The sequence below is a fragment of the Bos javanicus genome, chromosome 26 (genome assembly GCF_032452875.1).
Source record: "Bos javanicus breed banteng chromosome 26, ARS-OSU_banteng_1.0, whole genome shotgun sequence".
NCBI classification, from domain to species: Eukaryota; Metazoa; Chordata; class Mammalia; order Artiodactyla; family Bovidae; genus Bos; species Bos javanicus.
Genome location: NC_083893.1, coordinates 23,296,233 through 23,314,933, shown reverse-complemented (window position 1 = coordinate 23,314,933; position 18,701 = coordinate 23,296,233). Strand labels below are relative to the sequence as shown.

The following is an 18,701-nucleotide window of genomic DNA, read 5'->3' as shown; positions in this document are numbered from 1 at the left end:
GACTTTAGGTGGAGTCTTCAGACTCCAATCCTGGAGTGTGAAGTGAAGTGGGCCTTAGGGAGCATTACTATGAACAAAGCTAGTGGAGGTGATGGAATTCCACCTGAGCTATTCCAAATTCTAAAAGCTGATTCTGTTAAAAGTGCTACACTCTAAACACCAGCAAATTTGGAAAACTCAGCAGTGGCCACAGGACTGGAAAAGGTCAGTTTTCATTCCAGTCCCGAAGAAGAGCAGTGCCAGGGAATGTTCAAACTACCACACAATTGTGCTCATTTCACATGCTAGCAAGGTAATGCTCAAAATCCTTCAAGCTGGGCTTTACTAGTACATGAACTGAGAACTTCCAGATATACAAGCTGGATTTAGAAAAGGCAGAGGAACCAGAGATCAAAATGCCAACATCTACTGCATCATAGAAAAAGCAAGGGCATTCCAGGAAAACGTCTACTTCTGATTCATTGACTACGCTAAAGCCTTTGACTGTGTTGTCATTGTGTAGTCACTCAGTCATATCTCTTTGCGACCCCCATGGACTGCAGCACACCAGTCTTCCCTGTCCTTCACCATCTCCTAGAGCTTGCTCAAACTCATGTCCATTGAGTCAGTGATGCCATCCAACCATCTCATCCTCTGTCTTCCTCTTCTCCTCCTGCCTTCAGTCTTTCCCAGCTTCAGGGTCTTTTATAATGAGTCGGCTCTTCACATCAGGTGGCCAAAATATTGGAGCTTCAGCTTCAGCATCAGTCCTTCCAATGAATATTCAGGGTTGATTTCCTTTAGGATGGACTGGTTGGATCTCCTTGCAGTCCAAGGGACTCTCAAGAGTCTTCTCCAGCACCACAGTTCAAAAGCATCAATTTTCTGGCTCTCAGCCTTCTTTATGGTCCAACTCTCACATCCACACATGACTCCTGGAAAAACCATAGCTTGTGGATCACAACAAACTGTGGAGAATTCTGGAAGAGATGGGAATACCAGACCACCTTACCTGGCTCCTGACAAACCTGTATGCAGGTCAAGAAGCAACAGTTATAAATGGACACAGAACATAGAATAGACTGGTTCAAAATTGGGAAAGGAATATGTCAAGGCTGTATATTGTCACCGTGCTTATTTAACTTATATGCAGAGTATATCATGCAAAATGCCTTCCTGGAGCACAAGCTGGAATCAAGATTGCTGGGAGAAATATAATATCAACCACCTCAGATATGCAAATGACACCACCCAAATGGCAGAAAGTGAAGAGGAACTAAAGAGTCCCTTGACGAAGGTGAAAGAGGAGAGTGAAAAAGCTGGCTTAAAACTCAACATTCAAAAAACGAAGATCATGACATCTGGTGCCATCCCTTCACAGCAAATAGATGAGGAAGAAACGGAAACAGTACAGACTATTTTCTTGGGCTCCAAAATCACTGTTGATGGTGATTGCAGCCGTGAAATTGAAAGACAATTACTTCTTGGAAGAAAAGCTATGACAAATCAAGATAGCATATTAAAAAAAGCAAAGACATCACTTTGCCTACAAAGGTATGTATAGTCAAAGTTATGTTTTTTCCAGTAGTCATGTATAGATGTGAGAGCTAGAGCATAAAGAAGGCTGAGTGCCAGAAAACTGATGCTTTCAAATTGTGGTGCTGAAGAAGACTCTTGAGAGTCCCTTGGACTGCAAGGAGATCAAACCAGTCAAACCTAAAGAAAATCAATCCTGAATATTCCTTGGAAGGATTGATGCTGAAGCTGAAGCTCCAATACTTTGGGCACCTGATGGGAAGAGCCAACTCATTGGAAAAGACCCTGGTCCTAGGAAAGACTGAAGGCAGTTGGAGAAGGGGAAGACAGGATGAAAACTCTGGGAGATAGTGAAGGACAGGGAAGCCTGGCATGCTCTAGTCCATCGGGTTGCAAAGAGTTGGACATGACTGAGCAACTGTAAAACAAACAAGCCGAAAAATATCATAAGAAGCAAAATAGCACTGCAGTTGAAGACTAAGAGTTCTAGACTGCTTAAATTCCAGCTTCACTGCTGACTAGTCATTTGCCCTCAAGCAAGTCCTTATGTCTGTCTCAACTGTAAAATGGAGATGCTGATAATAATAGCACCATTTTAGTTCAGTTCAGTTGATCAGTCGTGTCTGATTCTTTGCAACCCCGTGGATTGCTGCATGCCAGGCTTCCCTGTCCATCACCAACTCCCAGAACTTGCTCAAACTCATTTCCATTGAATCGGTAATGCCATCCATCCATCTCATCCTCTGTTGTCCCCTTCTCATCCTGCCTTCAATCTTTCCCAGCTTCAGAGTCTTTTCCAATGAGTCAGCTGGAGATATTGAAAATAACAGAACCATTTTAGTTCAGCTCAGTTGATCAGTCGTGTCCAACTCTTTGTGACCCCATGAATCACAGGACACCAGGCCTCCCTGTCCATCACCAACTCCCGCAGTCCACCCAAACCCATGTTCATTGTGTCAGTGATGCCATCTAACCATCTCATCCTCTGTCGTCCCCTTCTCCTCCTGCCCTCAATCTTTCCCAGCATCAGGGTCTTTTCCAATGAGTCAGCTCTTCACATCAGGTGGCCAAAGGATTGGAGTTTCAGCTTTAGCATCAGTCCTTCCATGAACACCAAGGACTGATCTCCTTTAGAATGGACTGGTTGGATCTCCTTGCAGTCCAAGGGACTCTCAAGGGTCTTCTCTAACATGACAGTTCAAAAGCATCAATTCTTCTGTGCTCAGCTTTCTTTATAGTCCATTTAATAGCACCATTTAATAAGGATTAAATGAGACAGCACATATTATACACAGCAAATGCTCAATAAAGTTATTATCATTTTGCCAACATGTTAGAGAGATTGATTAGAAACAGAAGTAGCAATTATTTAAGATGGAAGAAAGGAAGTGATAAAGTGGAAATTAAGAGACATAGAACTTAAAGTTCTCCGATTCCTTAAGTAAAAGGAAAGATTATCTGCCAAGCATGAAAGGAAAGGGGTGGAGAATGGGACTTGAATTTGGGACTTGAAATTCAGAGTAATTGAAATGAAAGGAAGGATGACAATCCTTGGATTTGAAGTGAAGAAACTGTAAGGATGGGAAGTTGAATGATTGTCCCCCAAGGACCGTAAAGTCCAGTATGATTACAGCAAGAAGAGAGGAATCATGTAAACCTCATGCCCAAAATCTAGACTGGGAACTGCAAAGGAGCAAGAAATCGCTCTCAGAGGTGGAGGTGTGGTGATCTGGAGTCTGCGGGCAGTCAAGATAGTATCAGTTTCATTGCTTTACCTGGACACTGGGAGATAGTGAAGGACAGGGAAGCCTGGTATGAGCTGCAGTCCATAGGGTCTCAAAGAGTCGGACGCAATTCAGTGACTGAACATCAAACAACAACCCGGACAAAAGGTGTCTGCATTCAAAATGAGAGCAGGGGTATCAACTCACATCCATTAGAATGGCTGTTGTCAAAAAGACAACAAATAACAAATATTAGTGGAAAAAGGAAACCCTTGTGCACTCTTGGTGGGAACATAAATTGGTACAGCCACTATGGAAAACAATATGGAGGTCACTCAAAAAATTAAAACTAGAACTACCATTCACTTCAGTTCAGTTCAGTCGCTCAGTTGTGTCTGACTCTTTGCGACCCCATGCATCGCAGCACGCCAGGCCTCCCTGTCCATCACCAACTACCAGAGTTCACTCAAACTCATGACCATTGAGTCGGTGATGCCATCCAACCATCTCATCCTCTGTCATCCCCTTCTGCTCTTGCCCCTAATCCCTCTGAGCATCAGAGTCTGTTCCAATGAGTCAGCTCTTCACATGAGGTGGCCAAAGTACTGGAGTTCCAGCTTCAGCATCAGTCCTTCCATGAACACCCAGGACTGATCTCCTTTAGAATGGACTGGTTGGATCTCCTTGCAGTCCAAGGGACTCTCAAGAGTCTTCTCCAACACCACAATTCAAAAGCATCAATTCTTCAGCACTCAGCTTTCTTCACACTCCAACTCTCACATTCATACATGACCACTGGAAAAACCATAGCCTTGACTAGACGGACCTTTGTTGGCAAAGTAATGTCTCTGCTTTTCAATATGCACCTAGGTTGGTCATAACTTTCCTTCCAAGGAGTAAGTGTCTTTTAATTTCATGGCTGCAATCACCATCCTCAGTGATTTTGGAGCCCCCAAAAATAAAGTCTGACACTGTTTCCACTGTTTCCCATCTATTTCCCATGAAGTGATGGGACCAGATGCCATGATCTTCGTTTTCTGAATGTTGAGCTTTAAGCCAACTTTTTCACTCTCCTCTTTCACTTTCATCAAGAGGCTTTTTAGTTCCTCTTCATTTTCTGCCATAAGGGTGGTGTCATCTGCACATCTGAGGTTATTGATATTTCTCCAGGAAATCTTGATTCCAGCTTGTGTTTCTTCCAGCCCAGCGTTTCTCATGATGTACTCTGCATAGAAGTTAAATAAGCAGGGTGACAATATACGGTCTTGACATACTCCTTTTCCTGTTTGGAACCAGTCTGTTGTTCCATGTCCAATTCTAACTGTTGCTTCCTGACCTGCATATAGGTTTCTCAAGAGGCAGGTCAGGTGGTCTGGTATTCCCATCTCTTTCAGAATTTTCCACAGTTTCTTGTGATCCACACAAAGGCTTTGGCATAGTCAATAAAGCAGAAATAGATGCTTTTCTGGAACTCTCTTGCTTTTTCCATGATCCAGCGGATGTTGGCAATTTGATCTCTGGTTCCTCTGCCTTTTCTAAAACCAGCTTAAACATCTGGAAGTTCACAGTTCACGTATTGCTGAAGCCTGGCTTGGAGAATTTTGAGCATTACTTTACTAGCTTGTGAGATGAGTGCAATTGTGCGGTAGTTTGAGCATTCTTTGGCATTGCCTTTCTTTGGGATTGGAATGAAAACTGACCTTTTCCAGTCCTGTGGCCACTGCTGAGTTTTCCAAATGTGCTGGCATATTGAGTGCAGCACTTTCACAGCATCATCTTTCAGGATTTGAAATAGCTCAACTGGAATTCCATCACCTCCACTAGCTTTGTTCATAGTGATGCTTTCCAAAGCCCACTTGACTTCACATTCCAGGATGTCTGGCTCTAGGTGAGTGATCATATCATCATGATTATCTTGGTCGTGAAGATCTTTTTTGTACAGTTCTGTGTATTCTTGCCACCTCTTCTTAATATCTTCTGCTTCTGTTAGGTCCATATCATTTCTTTCCTTTATCGAGCCCATCTTTGCATGAAATGTTCCCTTGGTATCTCTAATTTTCTTGAAGAGATGTCTAGTCTTTCCCATTCTGTTGTTTTCCTCTATTTCTTTGCATTGATTGCTGAGGAAGGCTTTCTTATCTTTTCTTGCTATTCTTTGGAACTCTGCATTCAGATGCTTATATCTTTCCTTTTCTCTTTTGCTTTTCTCTTCTCGTCTTTTCACAACTATTTGTAAGGCCTCCCCAGACAGCCATTTTGCCTTTTTGCATTTCTTTTCCATGGGGATGGTCTTGATCCCTGTCACCTATACAATGTCATGAACCTCCATCCATAGTTTATCAGGCACTCTATCTATCAGATCTGGTCCCTTAAATCTATTTCTCACTTCCACTGTATAATGATAAGGGATTTGATTTAGGTCATACCTGAATCGTCTAGTGGTTTTCCCTACTTTCTTCAATTTAAGTCTGAATTTGGCAATAAGGAGTTCATGATCTGAGACACAGTCAGCTCCCAGTCTTGTTTTTGTTGACTGTATAGAGCTTCTTCATCTCTGGCTACGAAGAATATAATCAATCTGATTTCGGTGTTGACCATCTGGTGATGTCCATGTGTACAGTCTTCTCTTGTGCTGTTGGAAGAGGGTGTTTGCTATGACCAGTGCGTTTTCTTGGCAAAACTCTATTAGTCTTTGCCCTGCTTCATTCTGTACTCCAAAGCCAAATTTGTCTGTTACTCCAGGTGTTTCTTGACTTCCTAATTTTGCATTCCAGTCCCCTATAATGAAAAGGACATCTTTTTTGGGTGTTAGTTCTAAAAGGTCTTGTAGATCCAGCAATTTCACTCCTGGGAATTTATCTGTAGAAAACAAAAGGACTAATTAGAAAAGATACATGCCCTATGTTCATTGTAGCATTATTATAGTACCTAAGATATGGAAGCAACCTAATGCCCAACAATAGATGAATGGACAAAGAAGTTGTGATATATATATATACATACATATATATATACATACATATATATACATAGATATATAGATATATATATACACATACACAAGGAGTGCTACTCAGCCATTTAAAAAATGAATGAAATCTTGCCATTTGCAATGAAATGGATAATGGATGGACCCAGTGGGTATTATGCCAAGTGAAATAATCAGGCAGAGAAAGACAAATTTGGTACTATTATCACTTATCTGTGGAACCTAAAACACAAAACAATTGAACAAGCATAACACAAGAGAAACAGGATTATAGGTACAGAGAAGAAGCAGGTGGTTGCCAGAGGGAAAGGAGGTAGGAAGAGGAAAGAAGTAGATGAGGTAGATTAAGAAATATAAACTTCTAGCTGCAAAATATATGTCACGAGTATGAAATGTACAATGTGAGGAATTTAGGTAATAAATATGTATTATCTTTGTATGGTGATAGATATTGCAATTAGATATCATGGTCATCATTTTGAAATATATATAAACATTGAATCACAAAATAAGGAAAGTAAGGAAGTATGCTTGTTCTAGAAAGAGAGAATACCAGAGCAGTCAGGGGGACATTTTTGGAGAGAGGGAGAGAAGAGATGGGAGGATACATGAAGGAGGAGACTGACAAAGCAAGATTAGGGTAGGACTCAGTGAGGAGATAGGAACCCCTGAGTCAGTGTTGAAGTCACTGTTGGAAGAAATTATTGCAAACTATGAATCCTCTCTCCAGAAAAATATATATTTATCAGTTCAGTTCAGTTCAGTTGCTCAGTCGTGTCCGACTCTTTGCGACCCCATGAATCGCAGCACGCCAGGCTTCCCTGTCCATCACCAACTCCCGGGGTTCACCCAAACTCATGTCCATCAAGTCGGTGATGCCATCCAGCCATCTCATCCTCTGTTGTCCCCTTCTCCTCCTGTCCCCAATCCCTCCCAGCATCAGAGTCTTTTCCAATGAGTCGACTCTTCGCATGAGGTGGCCAAAGTATTGGAGTTTCAGCTTTACCATCAGTCCTTCCAAAGAAATCCCAGGACTGATCTCCTTTAGAATGGACTGGTTGGATCTCCTTGCCATCCAAGGGACTCTTATGTACATGTAAATGTTGCATGCAATCTCAGGAGGTCACAAACTCCATAGACACCCCAACTTTTGAAAGTAAATTTTTTTCTTCATGTATATTTTATTACTTTAAAATTGTTTATTTTAAAAAAAAAGAAAAAATTTTTATTTTATATTGGAGTATAGTTGATTTACAGTGTTGTGTTTAAAGTAAACTTTTCATTGAAGTATAAGCTACATATGAATATTGGTGTCCCACTTCAAGTGAACTTCCCTGTGTTACCAGAAACCAGATCAAGATGCAGAACATCACCTGTCCCTCAGAATCCCCACCTTTCAGCCATGAACCATCCTGCAAGGATGGCCACTATCCTGACTCCTATAACCATAGACTAGTTTGATCTGTTTTTGAATTTTATATAAGTAGAGTTATACAGGATGCATTCTTATAAGCCTGGTTTCTTTACTCAGGATTATGTTTGGGCAGTTCATACATATTAGTATATGGAGCTGCACTTCATTCATTCTCATGTCTATATGATAGCCCACTTTATGACAGATGACAGTTCATCCATTCTACAATCCATAAATTTTTGGGTTTTTCCTGGTCTGGGAGTATAATAAACGGTGCTGCTATTAGCACTCTTAGACATGCCTTTTGATGAACATATGTACACATTCCGTGGTTATACACCTAAGGATAGAGTTCCCAGGTCATAAGTTCTAGTAGATAATGGGTCTTATGTTTTTTGACAAGGAAAATAGGGATGTAGGGGAAGCGGAATTCATACAAGCTTTCAGTCTGAATCCTAGTATAAAGTTATACATGTTTTGCATTGATCATTTATCCACACTGAGAATGAAATAAGACCACAACAATCAAAGACTTGATGAATAAACCCAAGGAGAGACTCACTGAAAAGATTAATAAAAGTTCTGACAAGTCAAGAAAAAAATAGAAAAAAAAATTTAAGAAATATTAATTGCCAAAGGGACTCAGGAAGTCTCAAAGAGTTGAGGAGATCAATAATTACTGAAGAAACTGGAAAATAATGTTAGAGAATTATCTCTCCCCAAAAGTGGTAGGGCCCAACAGTTCTCACGGTCACCTTTCTTTAGAGCTTCAAAAAATAGATAATTCTCATGCTATTTAATCTGCTTTAGGACATAGAAAAAGATTGCAAAATCACAATACTAAAACTTGACAATCCATAAATAAGAAAACTACAACCCATTTTTTCATATGACTAGAGATGCAACAGAAAGAAAATCCTAAGTAAATTACAAAGAGAATTTGTATTAAAAGACAATTCTTTGGATAAGTTAGTATTATTCTAGGGCTTCCCAGGTGGTGCTAGTGGTAAAGAACTTGTCTGCCAGTGTAGGTGATATAAGAGGCATGGGTTCGATCTCTGGATCGGGAAGATTCCCTGGAGGAGGGCATGGCAACCCACTCCATTATTCTTGCCTAGAGAATCCCATGGACAGAGGCTGGCAGGCTATAATCCATAGGGTTGCACAGAGTTGGACACGACTGAATAAACTTAGCATTCTAGGAATGGCAAGATACTAAGAAATCTACTAATATAATGCATCTAGTAATAATTCAGTAATTGTCAGAGTCTTTAAAAATATGTATACATAGCCTTTGACCAACAATTCCACTTATTTGGATTCTATCCTAAGAAGATATAACAGTTACATCCAAAGTTTTCACCACAAGGCTATTCCTTAGTGTTGTTTATATCAACAACAAAGACAAAAATAGAAACAACTTAAAATGTCCAATAATACAAAACAGGGTCAGTTAAGCTATGCTCTACATATTAAATACATATGACCATGAAATAATATGCAGCCATTAAAAATAATGATGTAGAAAAGTTTTTAATAACATAGAAAACTATCCATGCCAAAAAATGTATATAGCATCATTAAGTTAAAAAATATATTTGAAATTTTTATTTTTTAGCTATCTGTATTCTCCAGATTTTTTGCAGTTATCATGCATAACTTTTATAGTATAGTGATAAGGATGTGAAGCAACAATTTTTTAAAATTCCTGTTTCTTATTTGTGTTTGGATGTGAAATATCAGAGAATTACCTTGGCATTCGCCTGAGGGACAGAAAGTCCTTTCATTTTTCTCTACCAGCTGGTTGACCCCACTCAGGGCCCTGCTTGAATCACAGGCCTCACCACTTCCCACCCAGCTATCAAACATTATACAAGATTTCATCCAGTCTGCCTAGCACTGAGGCCAGATTCGCCCTCCACTGTGCCCCTGTTGCTTTCCTGCTATGGAACTTTCCTTAGCTCCCCACCCTCCCTAGCTTTCCAATTCAGGCCTCCAGAGCCTGATTCAATGCACCTGTCAGATCTTATTTCTCAGGGACTGCCCCTGGCACTCGGAGAAGGCAATGGCACCCCACTCCAGTACTCTTGCCTGGAGAATCCCATGGATGGAAGAGCCTGGTAGGCTGCAGTCCATGGGGTCACTAAGAGTCGGACATGACTGAGCGACTTCACTTTCACTTTTCTCTTTCTTGCATTGGAGAAGGAAATGGCAACCCACTCCAGTATTCTTGCCTGGAGAATCCCAGGGACAGGGGAGCCTGGTGGGCTGCCATCTATGGGGTTGCACAGAGTCGGACACGACTAAAGCGACTTAGCAGCAGCAGCAGCAGCCCCTGGCACACCCTCTTCAAGTCTGCAATCAAAACCATCTCACACACTGTGCCTCTTCTAGCTTCCACGTGTTTGACTCCGCTGCTCTCCCTTCCAACAGTGCCCCTCCTCCCCTCTCCCCCTGCCTCTGCCTATTAAGTCATCCTAATTTCTCCTTCAAGGCTTAGCTCAAATCCCCTTGCTTTCATGAAGACTACTCCAGCTCATACCTCTGGCTCCAAATGGCCCTAAAAGTCTGAACAACGTTTGAACTGTTGAAGTAGTGGGCAACGAGACAGTTTGCTTTACAAGGCCTTGTGGATTCATCTTTATCCTGAGCTCCCTGACCTGCTGCCTTCCTGCTTAATTCCAGCAGCCCTTATACAAGTCCATACTCTTCAAAGTACGGACACTGGCAGATCACCCCCAGAGAGGGGCAGAAATTCCATCTCTCACCTTTGTGAGTCTCACTCAGTGGGTCACAGTTACTTGCCTGAGGACCCACCTCCTCTACAATGAATGACACCAGGAGTCACCCTGGTGATGACTGACACTCTCTTGTGACTGTGCCTTTACCTGGTATTATCAAACCATTGATAAGTACTGATTGAGCCACTGAAGGTGTACAGCAGAAGATGAGGATTTTGTTTGTTAGGAAGATATACTAATAAGAACTCAGAAAAATGAGGAAGGCCATTTTGACACAACAATGATTCCAGTAAATACCAAATCAGCATGCACTTCATGTCAGGCAGCACTTTTACATGCGTTATCTTAGTGAGTCACAACAGCCTTAAGAAGTATATTCCAGGGCTTCCCTGGTGACTCAGTGGTAAAGAATCCGCCTGTCAATGCAGGAGACACAGTCTTTTGATCCTTGATCCAGGAAGATCCCACATGCCATGGAGCAACTAAGCCCATGCACCACAACTCCTGAGCCTGTGCTCTAGAGCCCGGGAGCCGCAACCACTACCCTATGTAGCAACTACTGAAGCCTGAGTCCCCTGTGTTCACAAGAGAAGCCACTGCAATGAGAAGCCTCCCCGCTGCAACTAAGTAGCCCCTGCGACCCACAAGTAGAGGAAAGTCTGCACAACCATGAGGATCCAGTCAATAGTAAATAAACTGATTAAAAATAAATAAACATTAAACATTAAAAAAAAAAAGTATATTCCACTGTTATTCCCATTATAGAGGAGGAAACTGAAACTTAAAACAGGTAAGTAACCATAGAGTTACTATATGACCCAGCGATTCCACTTCCACGTATTTACCACCCCCAAAATTGAAAACAGGGACCCAAATAGATACTATGTACATGCTGTGGATGTGTACACCCCTGTCCATAGCAGCATTATTCACAGTAGCCGAAAGTGGAAACAACCTAAGTGTCCATCAATTGAGGATGAACAAACGAAAGGTGGCATACCCGCTTACTAGAAGATTGTTCAGTCATAAGAAGGAGTGGAGGGGCCTTCCCTTGTGGTCCGGTGGCTAAGATTCTACACCTCTAATGCAGGGGGCTCAGGTTCAATCCCTGGTCAGGGAACTAGAACCCACATGCTGCAATGAAGACTAAAGATCTTGAGTACTGCAGCCAACTCCCAGCACAACCAAATAAACAAATATTTAGGAAATGAATGAAGTTCTGACGTATGCTACAAAGTAGATGAACCTTGAAAACATTACGCCTAGTGAAACAAGCCAGTCACAAAAGACCAAATGTTATATGATTCCACTTAAGTGAAATAGGCATATTCACAGAGACAGATTAGAGTTTACCAGGGCCTGGGGGGAGGCGAAGGGGGAGTTATTGCTTCGTGGATATACTTTATGTTTGGGGTTATGAAAACAGTTTTGGAAGTAGACAGTGGTGATGGCTATACAACACTGTGAAGTATATTCAATGTTACTGAATTGTACACTCAAAATGGTAAACTTCATGCTATGTATACTTTAACATACTAAACCTTTTTAAGTCATATAGCAAGAAAGGGGTTAAGCTAGAATTTGAGGCTAAACCCGTCTGACAATAGGGCCCCTGATCTCAACCCAAGGCTTTCACTCCCCTGGGCAAAAGCAGCAAACGTGGAATGAAGAGAACTAGATTCTTGTCATCACTATCTGTGTGACTTTATTCAAGCCTGACCCTGGGAGGCCTCACTTTCCTCAACTGATAAAGTTGGATAGCTGTCTGTTGATTGTGATTTCGTAATACAGAGAGTCCCGAGCCATGATTCCTGATCCAGATATCATTTGCTTCTGCCCACTCTGGAGACGTTGATGGACAGTGAGCAAGGAACAGGAACTAGCTGTCTGTGCCCTTACCTAGCCCCTCCCCTAGGGGTTTGCCCTGGTGTGGAGCCAGCTCTTGAAAGAAGCCTCCTCTCCTCTCCCCTCCCCATTCTGGGAGAGGACTCCTGGCTGTGCTCCAAGATAAACTTCCACAAGGCGAGCATTAACATAAAGTCAAGGAGAAGGTCAGGGGAGCCCTTAAAAAGGCCTTCTTGCACCCTAAGGTGGCTGAAGCCACTCCACAGCTCTTTGTCCTGACTGCTGCCACCCAGACACAATGTGGCTGCTCCTGGCTGTCTTTCTGCTCACCCTCGCCTATTTATTTTGGCCCAAGACCAAGCACTCTGGTGCCAAGTACCCCAGGAGCCTCCCATCCCTGCCCCTGGTGGGCAGCCTGCCGTTCCTCCCCAGACGTGGCCAGCAGCACAAGAACTTCTTCAAGCTGCAGGAAAAATATGGCCCCATCTATTCCTTTCGTTTGGGTTCCAAGACTACTGTGATGATTGGACACCACCAGTTGGCCAGGGAGGTGCTTCTCAAGAAGGGCAAGGAATTCTCTGGGCGTCCCAAAGTGGTAAGTAATGCCTCTGACCCCTCCCCTCACCAGCCCCTGGGCACATTGAGCTCTTCAGCCAAGGCCATGCCTGCAATGCCCCTTCTAGTTCCAGAAGAATCCTGTGATTCTTCCAGTAACAGACTGGTGGGGCTGTGGGTGGGGAGCGACCCCTCAGACTTCACCCAGCTTCTAAGCTAGGCAGGAAGAATTAAAGGAAGACTTTATTTTCTGGCTGTTTCTGGAGGTGGGACAGGGTGGGAGTGGTGGTTTGAGGGGGTCAGGGAGCCCTTACAACATCATCTCTCCCAGCTGAAAAAGTGAAAGTGTGAGCTGTTGAGTCTTGACCAACTCTTTGTGACCCCATGGACTAGCCCACAACACTCCTCTCTCCACAGATTTCTCCAGGCAAGCATACTAGAGTGGGTTACCATTTCCTACTCTGGGGTATCCTCCTGACCCGGGAATCGAACCCAGGTCTCACCCATTGTGTAAAAGTTCTTTATCATCTAAGCCACTTGGAAAGCCCAAGAGTCTAGCTCTCTGAGCCTGAAATCTTAGCTCTCATGATTCACTGAAAGAGCATCTGTAAAGCATTTAGCCCAGTGCTGGAAGTTCTCAATAACTAGCTTTGATCAACACTGTTCACATGGAAAACGGGTTAGTGATTCCCGTCTTCCGCAAAAAGTTGTGAGGGGGAAGTACCCTGATTCTTGGAGGGCTGGGATCACTATTTCCCTGGGGCTTCCTCGAGCTGCTCCAGCCCTGGGGAATTGACCTATGCAAGCACTTTTGGGGAGGACGCTGAAGATTCAACCTGTCGAGCTTTCTGTTTGTTCCCGGGGGCAGAAGGGAGTAGGAGCTAGTCAACCAGGAACACTGCCAGCCTCCAATACAGCACCTGGCTGAGGGGACTCCCCTGAATGTCCTGGGCAATGCCCCCTGGCTGCTCATCTTTGATCAGACCAAGGCTTGACTCTTCTTTGCTTGGGCCAGTCGGCCTGGTTCTTGGGCCAACTACCCTCTCCCATCTCTGCTGGGCTTCTTCTCTCCAGGGCAAAGAAGAAGGAGGCGGCTAGTCTGATGGGGCCTGCAGATATGGGGATAGAGGACAGAAGGTCTGGGGGACCCTGTATAGTTTTGGGGGTCTTCTGGGCAGAAGCAGCTTGGCCCATGTCCAAGCTGGGTGGACAAGACATGTGCCTCTCCCGATGTGGGCCTGTATTGGGCACACGGCTGGCAATGGAAGGGAGAACTAAAGGGGGCTCAGCTGCTGTGCCTTTAGCTGCCCCCATCCCCAGAGGACCCAGGGAAGGGTAGGGGCCTGGTGTGTCCTCAATCTCTGCTCCTACAAGTTTAGAGAGTCCATCCCATCACAGCTGCCTCACCCTGTCATTGATCTGAACAATCTAATTCAGGGTTCCTTCTTTTGCCTTACTCTGTCTCTCTGTTGGAACTGGGAGTATCAGGCCATAGGTTCTGTCCTGCCAAGGCCTTGCAGTCAGGGTGGAGTGAAGCAGGGAGCTCTATAAGGAGGCTGCGCGACAGCTACCAGCCTCATTGCCCTCGGGGAGGGCAGGTGGATGGTGTCTGAGTCCTATGTCCTTTTCTGCTTTCCAAAGGCCACTCTAGACATCCTGTCAGACAACCAAAAGGGCATTGCCTTTGCCGACCATGGTGCCCACTGGCAGCTGCATCGGAAGCTGGCACTGAATGCCTTTGCCCTGTTCAAGGATGGCAACCTGAAGTTAGAGAAGATCAGTGAGTGCCTGGCTGGCCCTGGGCTGAAGGAGCCTGCAGAGGGTTGGGGAGGGAGAGGGTTCTGGTACCTCCATTCCACATTTTCTTGGCTACCACTGCCATCTGCTGGACATCTGCTCTCTTCGATTCAGATGGAACTGGTCGAGGTGGCGGTGAAGGGATGACTCAACTCCCGCCCTCACACCCCTCTCTCTCCCCAGTTAATCAGGAAGCCAATGTGCTCTGTGATTTCCTGGCCACCCAGCATGGAGAGGCCATAGATCTGTCCGAGCCTCTCTCTCTGGCGGTGACCAACATAATCAGCTTTATCTGCTTCAACTTCTCCTTCAAGAATGAGGATCCTGCCCTGAAGGCCATACAAAATGTCAATGATGGCATCCTGGAGGTTCTGAGCAAGGAAGTTCTGTTAGACATATTCCCTGTGCTGAAGGTGAGGATGGGGCCAGGTCCTATGGGCAGACCTCAGCAGACCCTGATCGTATCCCCAGTTCTTTCCTCTTACGGTTCACTCCAGACCTCATTTTTTTCTGACGACCTCAATTACAGTGACCTCTACCTCCTCTGACTCTTCAAAATCTTGCTGCTTCTCTACAGAAATAGGTTTAGCTTTTAAATTATGCATTTTAATACTCATGATAACGTTGTTGGTGGTGTTGTTTACTCACTCAGTCGTGTCTGACTCTTGAGACCCCACAACTGTTACCCACCCGACTCCTCTGTCCATGGGATTTCCAAAGCAAGAATACTGGAATGGGTTGCCATTTCCTTCTACAGGGCACCTTCCCAACCTAGGGATTGAACCCACGTCTCCTGCATTGCAGGCAGAGTCTTTACCCGCTGAGCACCTGGGAAATGCCATGTGCCAGTCCCAAAGCTCCACATGCATTAATCATGCATTCCCTTTGGAAGTGGGTTTATTATCCCCATGCAGATGAAAATACAGGCTTCAAAAAGTTAAGGAACTTAATCATGCCATGAGACTCAAGTCTGTGTTATGTTATGCTATGCTATGCTATGCTAAGTCACTTCAGTTGTGTCCAACTCTGTGACCCCATAGACCGCAGCTACCAGGCTCCCCCGTCCCTGGGATTCTCCAGGCAAGAGTACTGGAGTGGGGAGCCATTGCCTTCTCCGCAAGTCTGTGTTACCTGAATGAAGTCTCCGTCAGTGCTAGACGTTTGATTGAAGGGGGAGGGGAGGTGACTCCTTTCTCCCTTGTTTGGAATTGTCCTGGTTGTCACCGATGGTCCCATTCTGGGTCCCTGTCCTGCTTTCCATTCTGGCTGAAGGTTGAGGTTAGAGTGGGAACTCACCAGGGATGGCCAGGGAGAATCTAACATTTCCACTTTGCAGATTTTCCCCAGCAAAGCCATGGAAAAGATGAAGGGTTGTGTTCAAACGCGAAATGAATTGCTGAATGAAATCCTTGAAAAATGTCAGGTAGGTGATGGAGCAGAAGAGATGACGAGTCAGGTGGAAAGTGGCAGGAGAGCAGGGTAGGGTCCATTTTGGACAGTGTAGGAGCTCCAGCACCTAGCCGCGAGCCTGCCATAGAGTCGGTGCTCAATAATCCTGACTTAATAATAAATATAAAAATAAATAAGTAGGAGTAGAGAAGTGAGGAACTGCAGAGGACCCTGAAGGGACCCATCCACCCTGCAAATTTAAAGAGGGCCCAGTGCTTTTTCCACTTCCACCAGTTCATGGGTCCTGACTAGCCTCACTCCACTCCCTCATTTCCAAGTGGGAGAAGCCTTTGTGTCTACAGTCTGGGTGAGAGTATGGCAGGGGTTGCAGATGGGGCTCCTTTCTCTTCATCGTCTCCCAATCTCACCCAACCAGGAGAACTTCAGCAGTGATTCCATCACTAACTTGCTGCACATACTGATCCAAGCCAAGGTGAATGCAGACAATAACAATGCTGGCCCAGACCAGGATTCAAAGCTGCTTTCAAATAGACACATGCTCGCTACCATAGGGGACATCTTCGGGGCTGGTGTAGAGACCACCACGTCTGTGATAAAGTGGATCGTGGCCTACCTGCTACACCATCCTTCGGTGAGTTTCTCTCTACCCAAGCCTTCCCAAGCACTCCTGACCCCAGGCACACTCACCTCTGCTCCAGGGAAAGGGAGAGTCCATACCTCGGGACTTCTTTGCAGGATGATTGGGCTGGACCCTTTACCCAAGCAGTGGTTGCTCTGTCCTTTGGCTGGAGCTGCCCCATCTTCTGCAAGCAAAGCCAGGGTTGTAGAGCCACCTCTGGGAAGGGTCTTGCCCTTCTGGGTGTGACAGTAGGTTCTTCTAAGCCCTTGCTCCTCCTGGGCTGATACATCCTGATAACATTCACCCTGTTCTGGCCCCCAGTTGAAGAAGAGGATCCAGGATGACATTGACCAGATTATAGGTTTCAATCGCACCCCAACCATCAGTGACCGGAACCGCCTTGTCCTGCTGGAGGCGACCATCAGAGAAGTACTCCGAATTCGGCCTGTGGCCCCTACGCTGATCCCCCACAAGGCTGTCATTGACTCCAGGTGTGCCTTCCCTCCCAGGAACACCCAACCCTCCTGGTCCCTCCCCCAGCATCTGACCCTTCCAGCTGGCTGGTCAACCTACAGTCAACCACTGACAACTGATCATCGTACCCCGGACCTACTGACCAGTGTGTCTCCTACCCACTGACACCCACTGACCCATCGACCTGACCTCCCTCAGAAGCTGCCCGCTGGCTGGGAGACACGTGCTCCTACCCAATCCAAAAGCCGCAACACACACACACACACGCACTCATGCACACACGCACCAGCTCAATATGCACACCCACAGGCCCTAACAGACCCACAAGTGTTGATCCTAAGTGCTACTCAGGAAGAGAGGGCTGGATTCATATTCAATCTGGCAGAAGCTGAGGAGAAGATGCAGGAGTGGGCATGAGGGAGGGGCATGAGGGAGCGGGCATGAGGGAGCAAAGGACTCTTTTCCCCAGGGTAGGGACCACGGAGACTTGGGGCAGAGAAGGTGGGGAAGGACGATACTCCAGACCCTCTTTTCCTCTCCCTCTCTGGAGCAGCATTGGCGACCTTACCATTGACAAAGGCACAGACGTTGTGGTCAACCTGTGGGCACTGCATCACAGTGAGAAGGAGTGGCAGCATCCCGACCTGTTCATGCCCGGTGAGTCCCTGTTCTGTCCTGCCCCGCCAGCCACACAGCCCCCTCTGTGCCCACCTCTCCAGCATTGCTTCCCTTCTGCCAAGCTTCCTGCTAGAAGACTCCTGACTCCCACTACATGGACCTGTTGACACCCCTAGCCTACCCTACACTTACCCAGATTCTTCACAGCTGGGTTCCCCACTCTCCTTCCGCCAACTGCAGCCTCCTCTTCTGAGAAGGCCCATAGGCATATGTCTCCTGTGAAGTCAGCCCCCTCTCCTGTGGGATGGTGCCATTTTCATGTTTAATACACCTTTTCATCCTTCCTGAATATTCCATCTTCTCTGTGTGATTAAGGGCTACCTGAGAGCAGGGCATTTATCTCTCCTAAGATTGCCGCCCCCCCCCCAACCCAAATAAGGCTGTCCACCTTCTCAGACTGGGGCTCCCCAGGCAGGGCTTGATCTCCCCCTACTCCTCTACTGACACTGACCCTGGCCCCTGGCTGACGCCTCCCCGTGTCTGCAGAGCGCTTCTTGGACCCCACAGGGACGCAACTCATCTCGCCATCATTAAGCTACTTGCCCTTTGGAGCAGGACCCCGCTCCTGCGTAGGTGAGATGCTAGCTCGCCAGGAGCTCTTCCTCTTCATGTCCCGGCTGCTGCAGAGGTTCAACCTGGAGATCCCGGATGATGGGAAGCTACCTTCTCTGGAGGGCCATGCCAGTCTCGTCTTGCAGATCAAACCTTTCAAGGTGAAGATCGAGGTGCGCCAGGCCTGGAAGGAAGCCCAGGCTGAGGGTAGCACCCCATGACTCCACCCTATGTGACCCCCACCGCACAGAATTAGAGGAGCTCCCCCACCCTCTCCCACCATTCCTTCTTCCTCCCCGCCCACTCTGCCTTCTTTCCCAGCCTGCAGCCCTGGCAGTGATGTGCATAAAACAATTTCTTTCTCCAAAGGCATCTGAGCAGCTCATTC

General features: G+C 45.7%; 1 protein-coding gene across 1 annotated transcript; it reads left to right on the top strand.

Annotated features, from left to right (window-relative positions):
- The first annotated feature begins 12,402 nt into the window (after nt 1–12,402).
- Nucleotides 12,403–18,681, top strand: LOC133239351 (steroid 17-alpha-hydroxylase/17,20 lyase). The gene is made up of 8 exons (XM_061403307.1): nt 12,403–12,823; nt 14,425–14,563; nt 14,764–14,993; nt 15,917–16,003; nt 16,406–16,621; nt 16,931–17,100; nt 17,637–17,740; nt 18,248–18,681. Exons 1-8 carry the CDS (start codon nt 12,527–12,529, stop codon nt 18,532–18,534), a joined length of 1,530 nt encoding a protein of 509 aa, XP_061259291.1. The 5' UTR covers nt 12,403–12,526; the 3' UTR covers nt 18,535–18,681.
- Nucleotides 18,682–18,701: the final 20 nt, after the last annotated feature.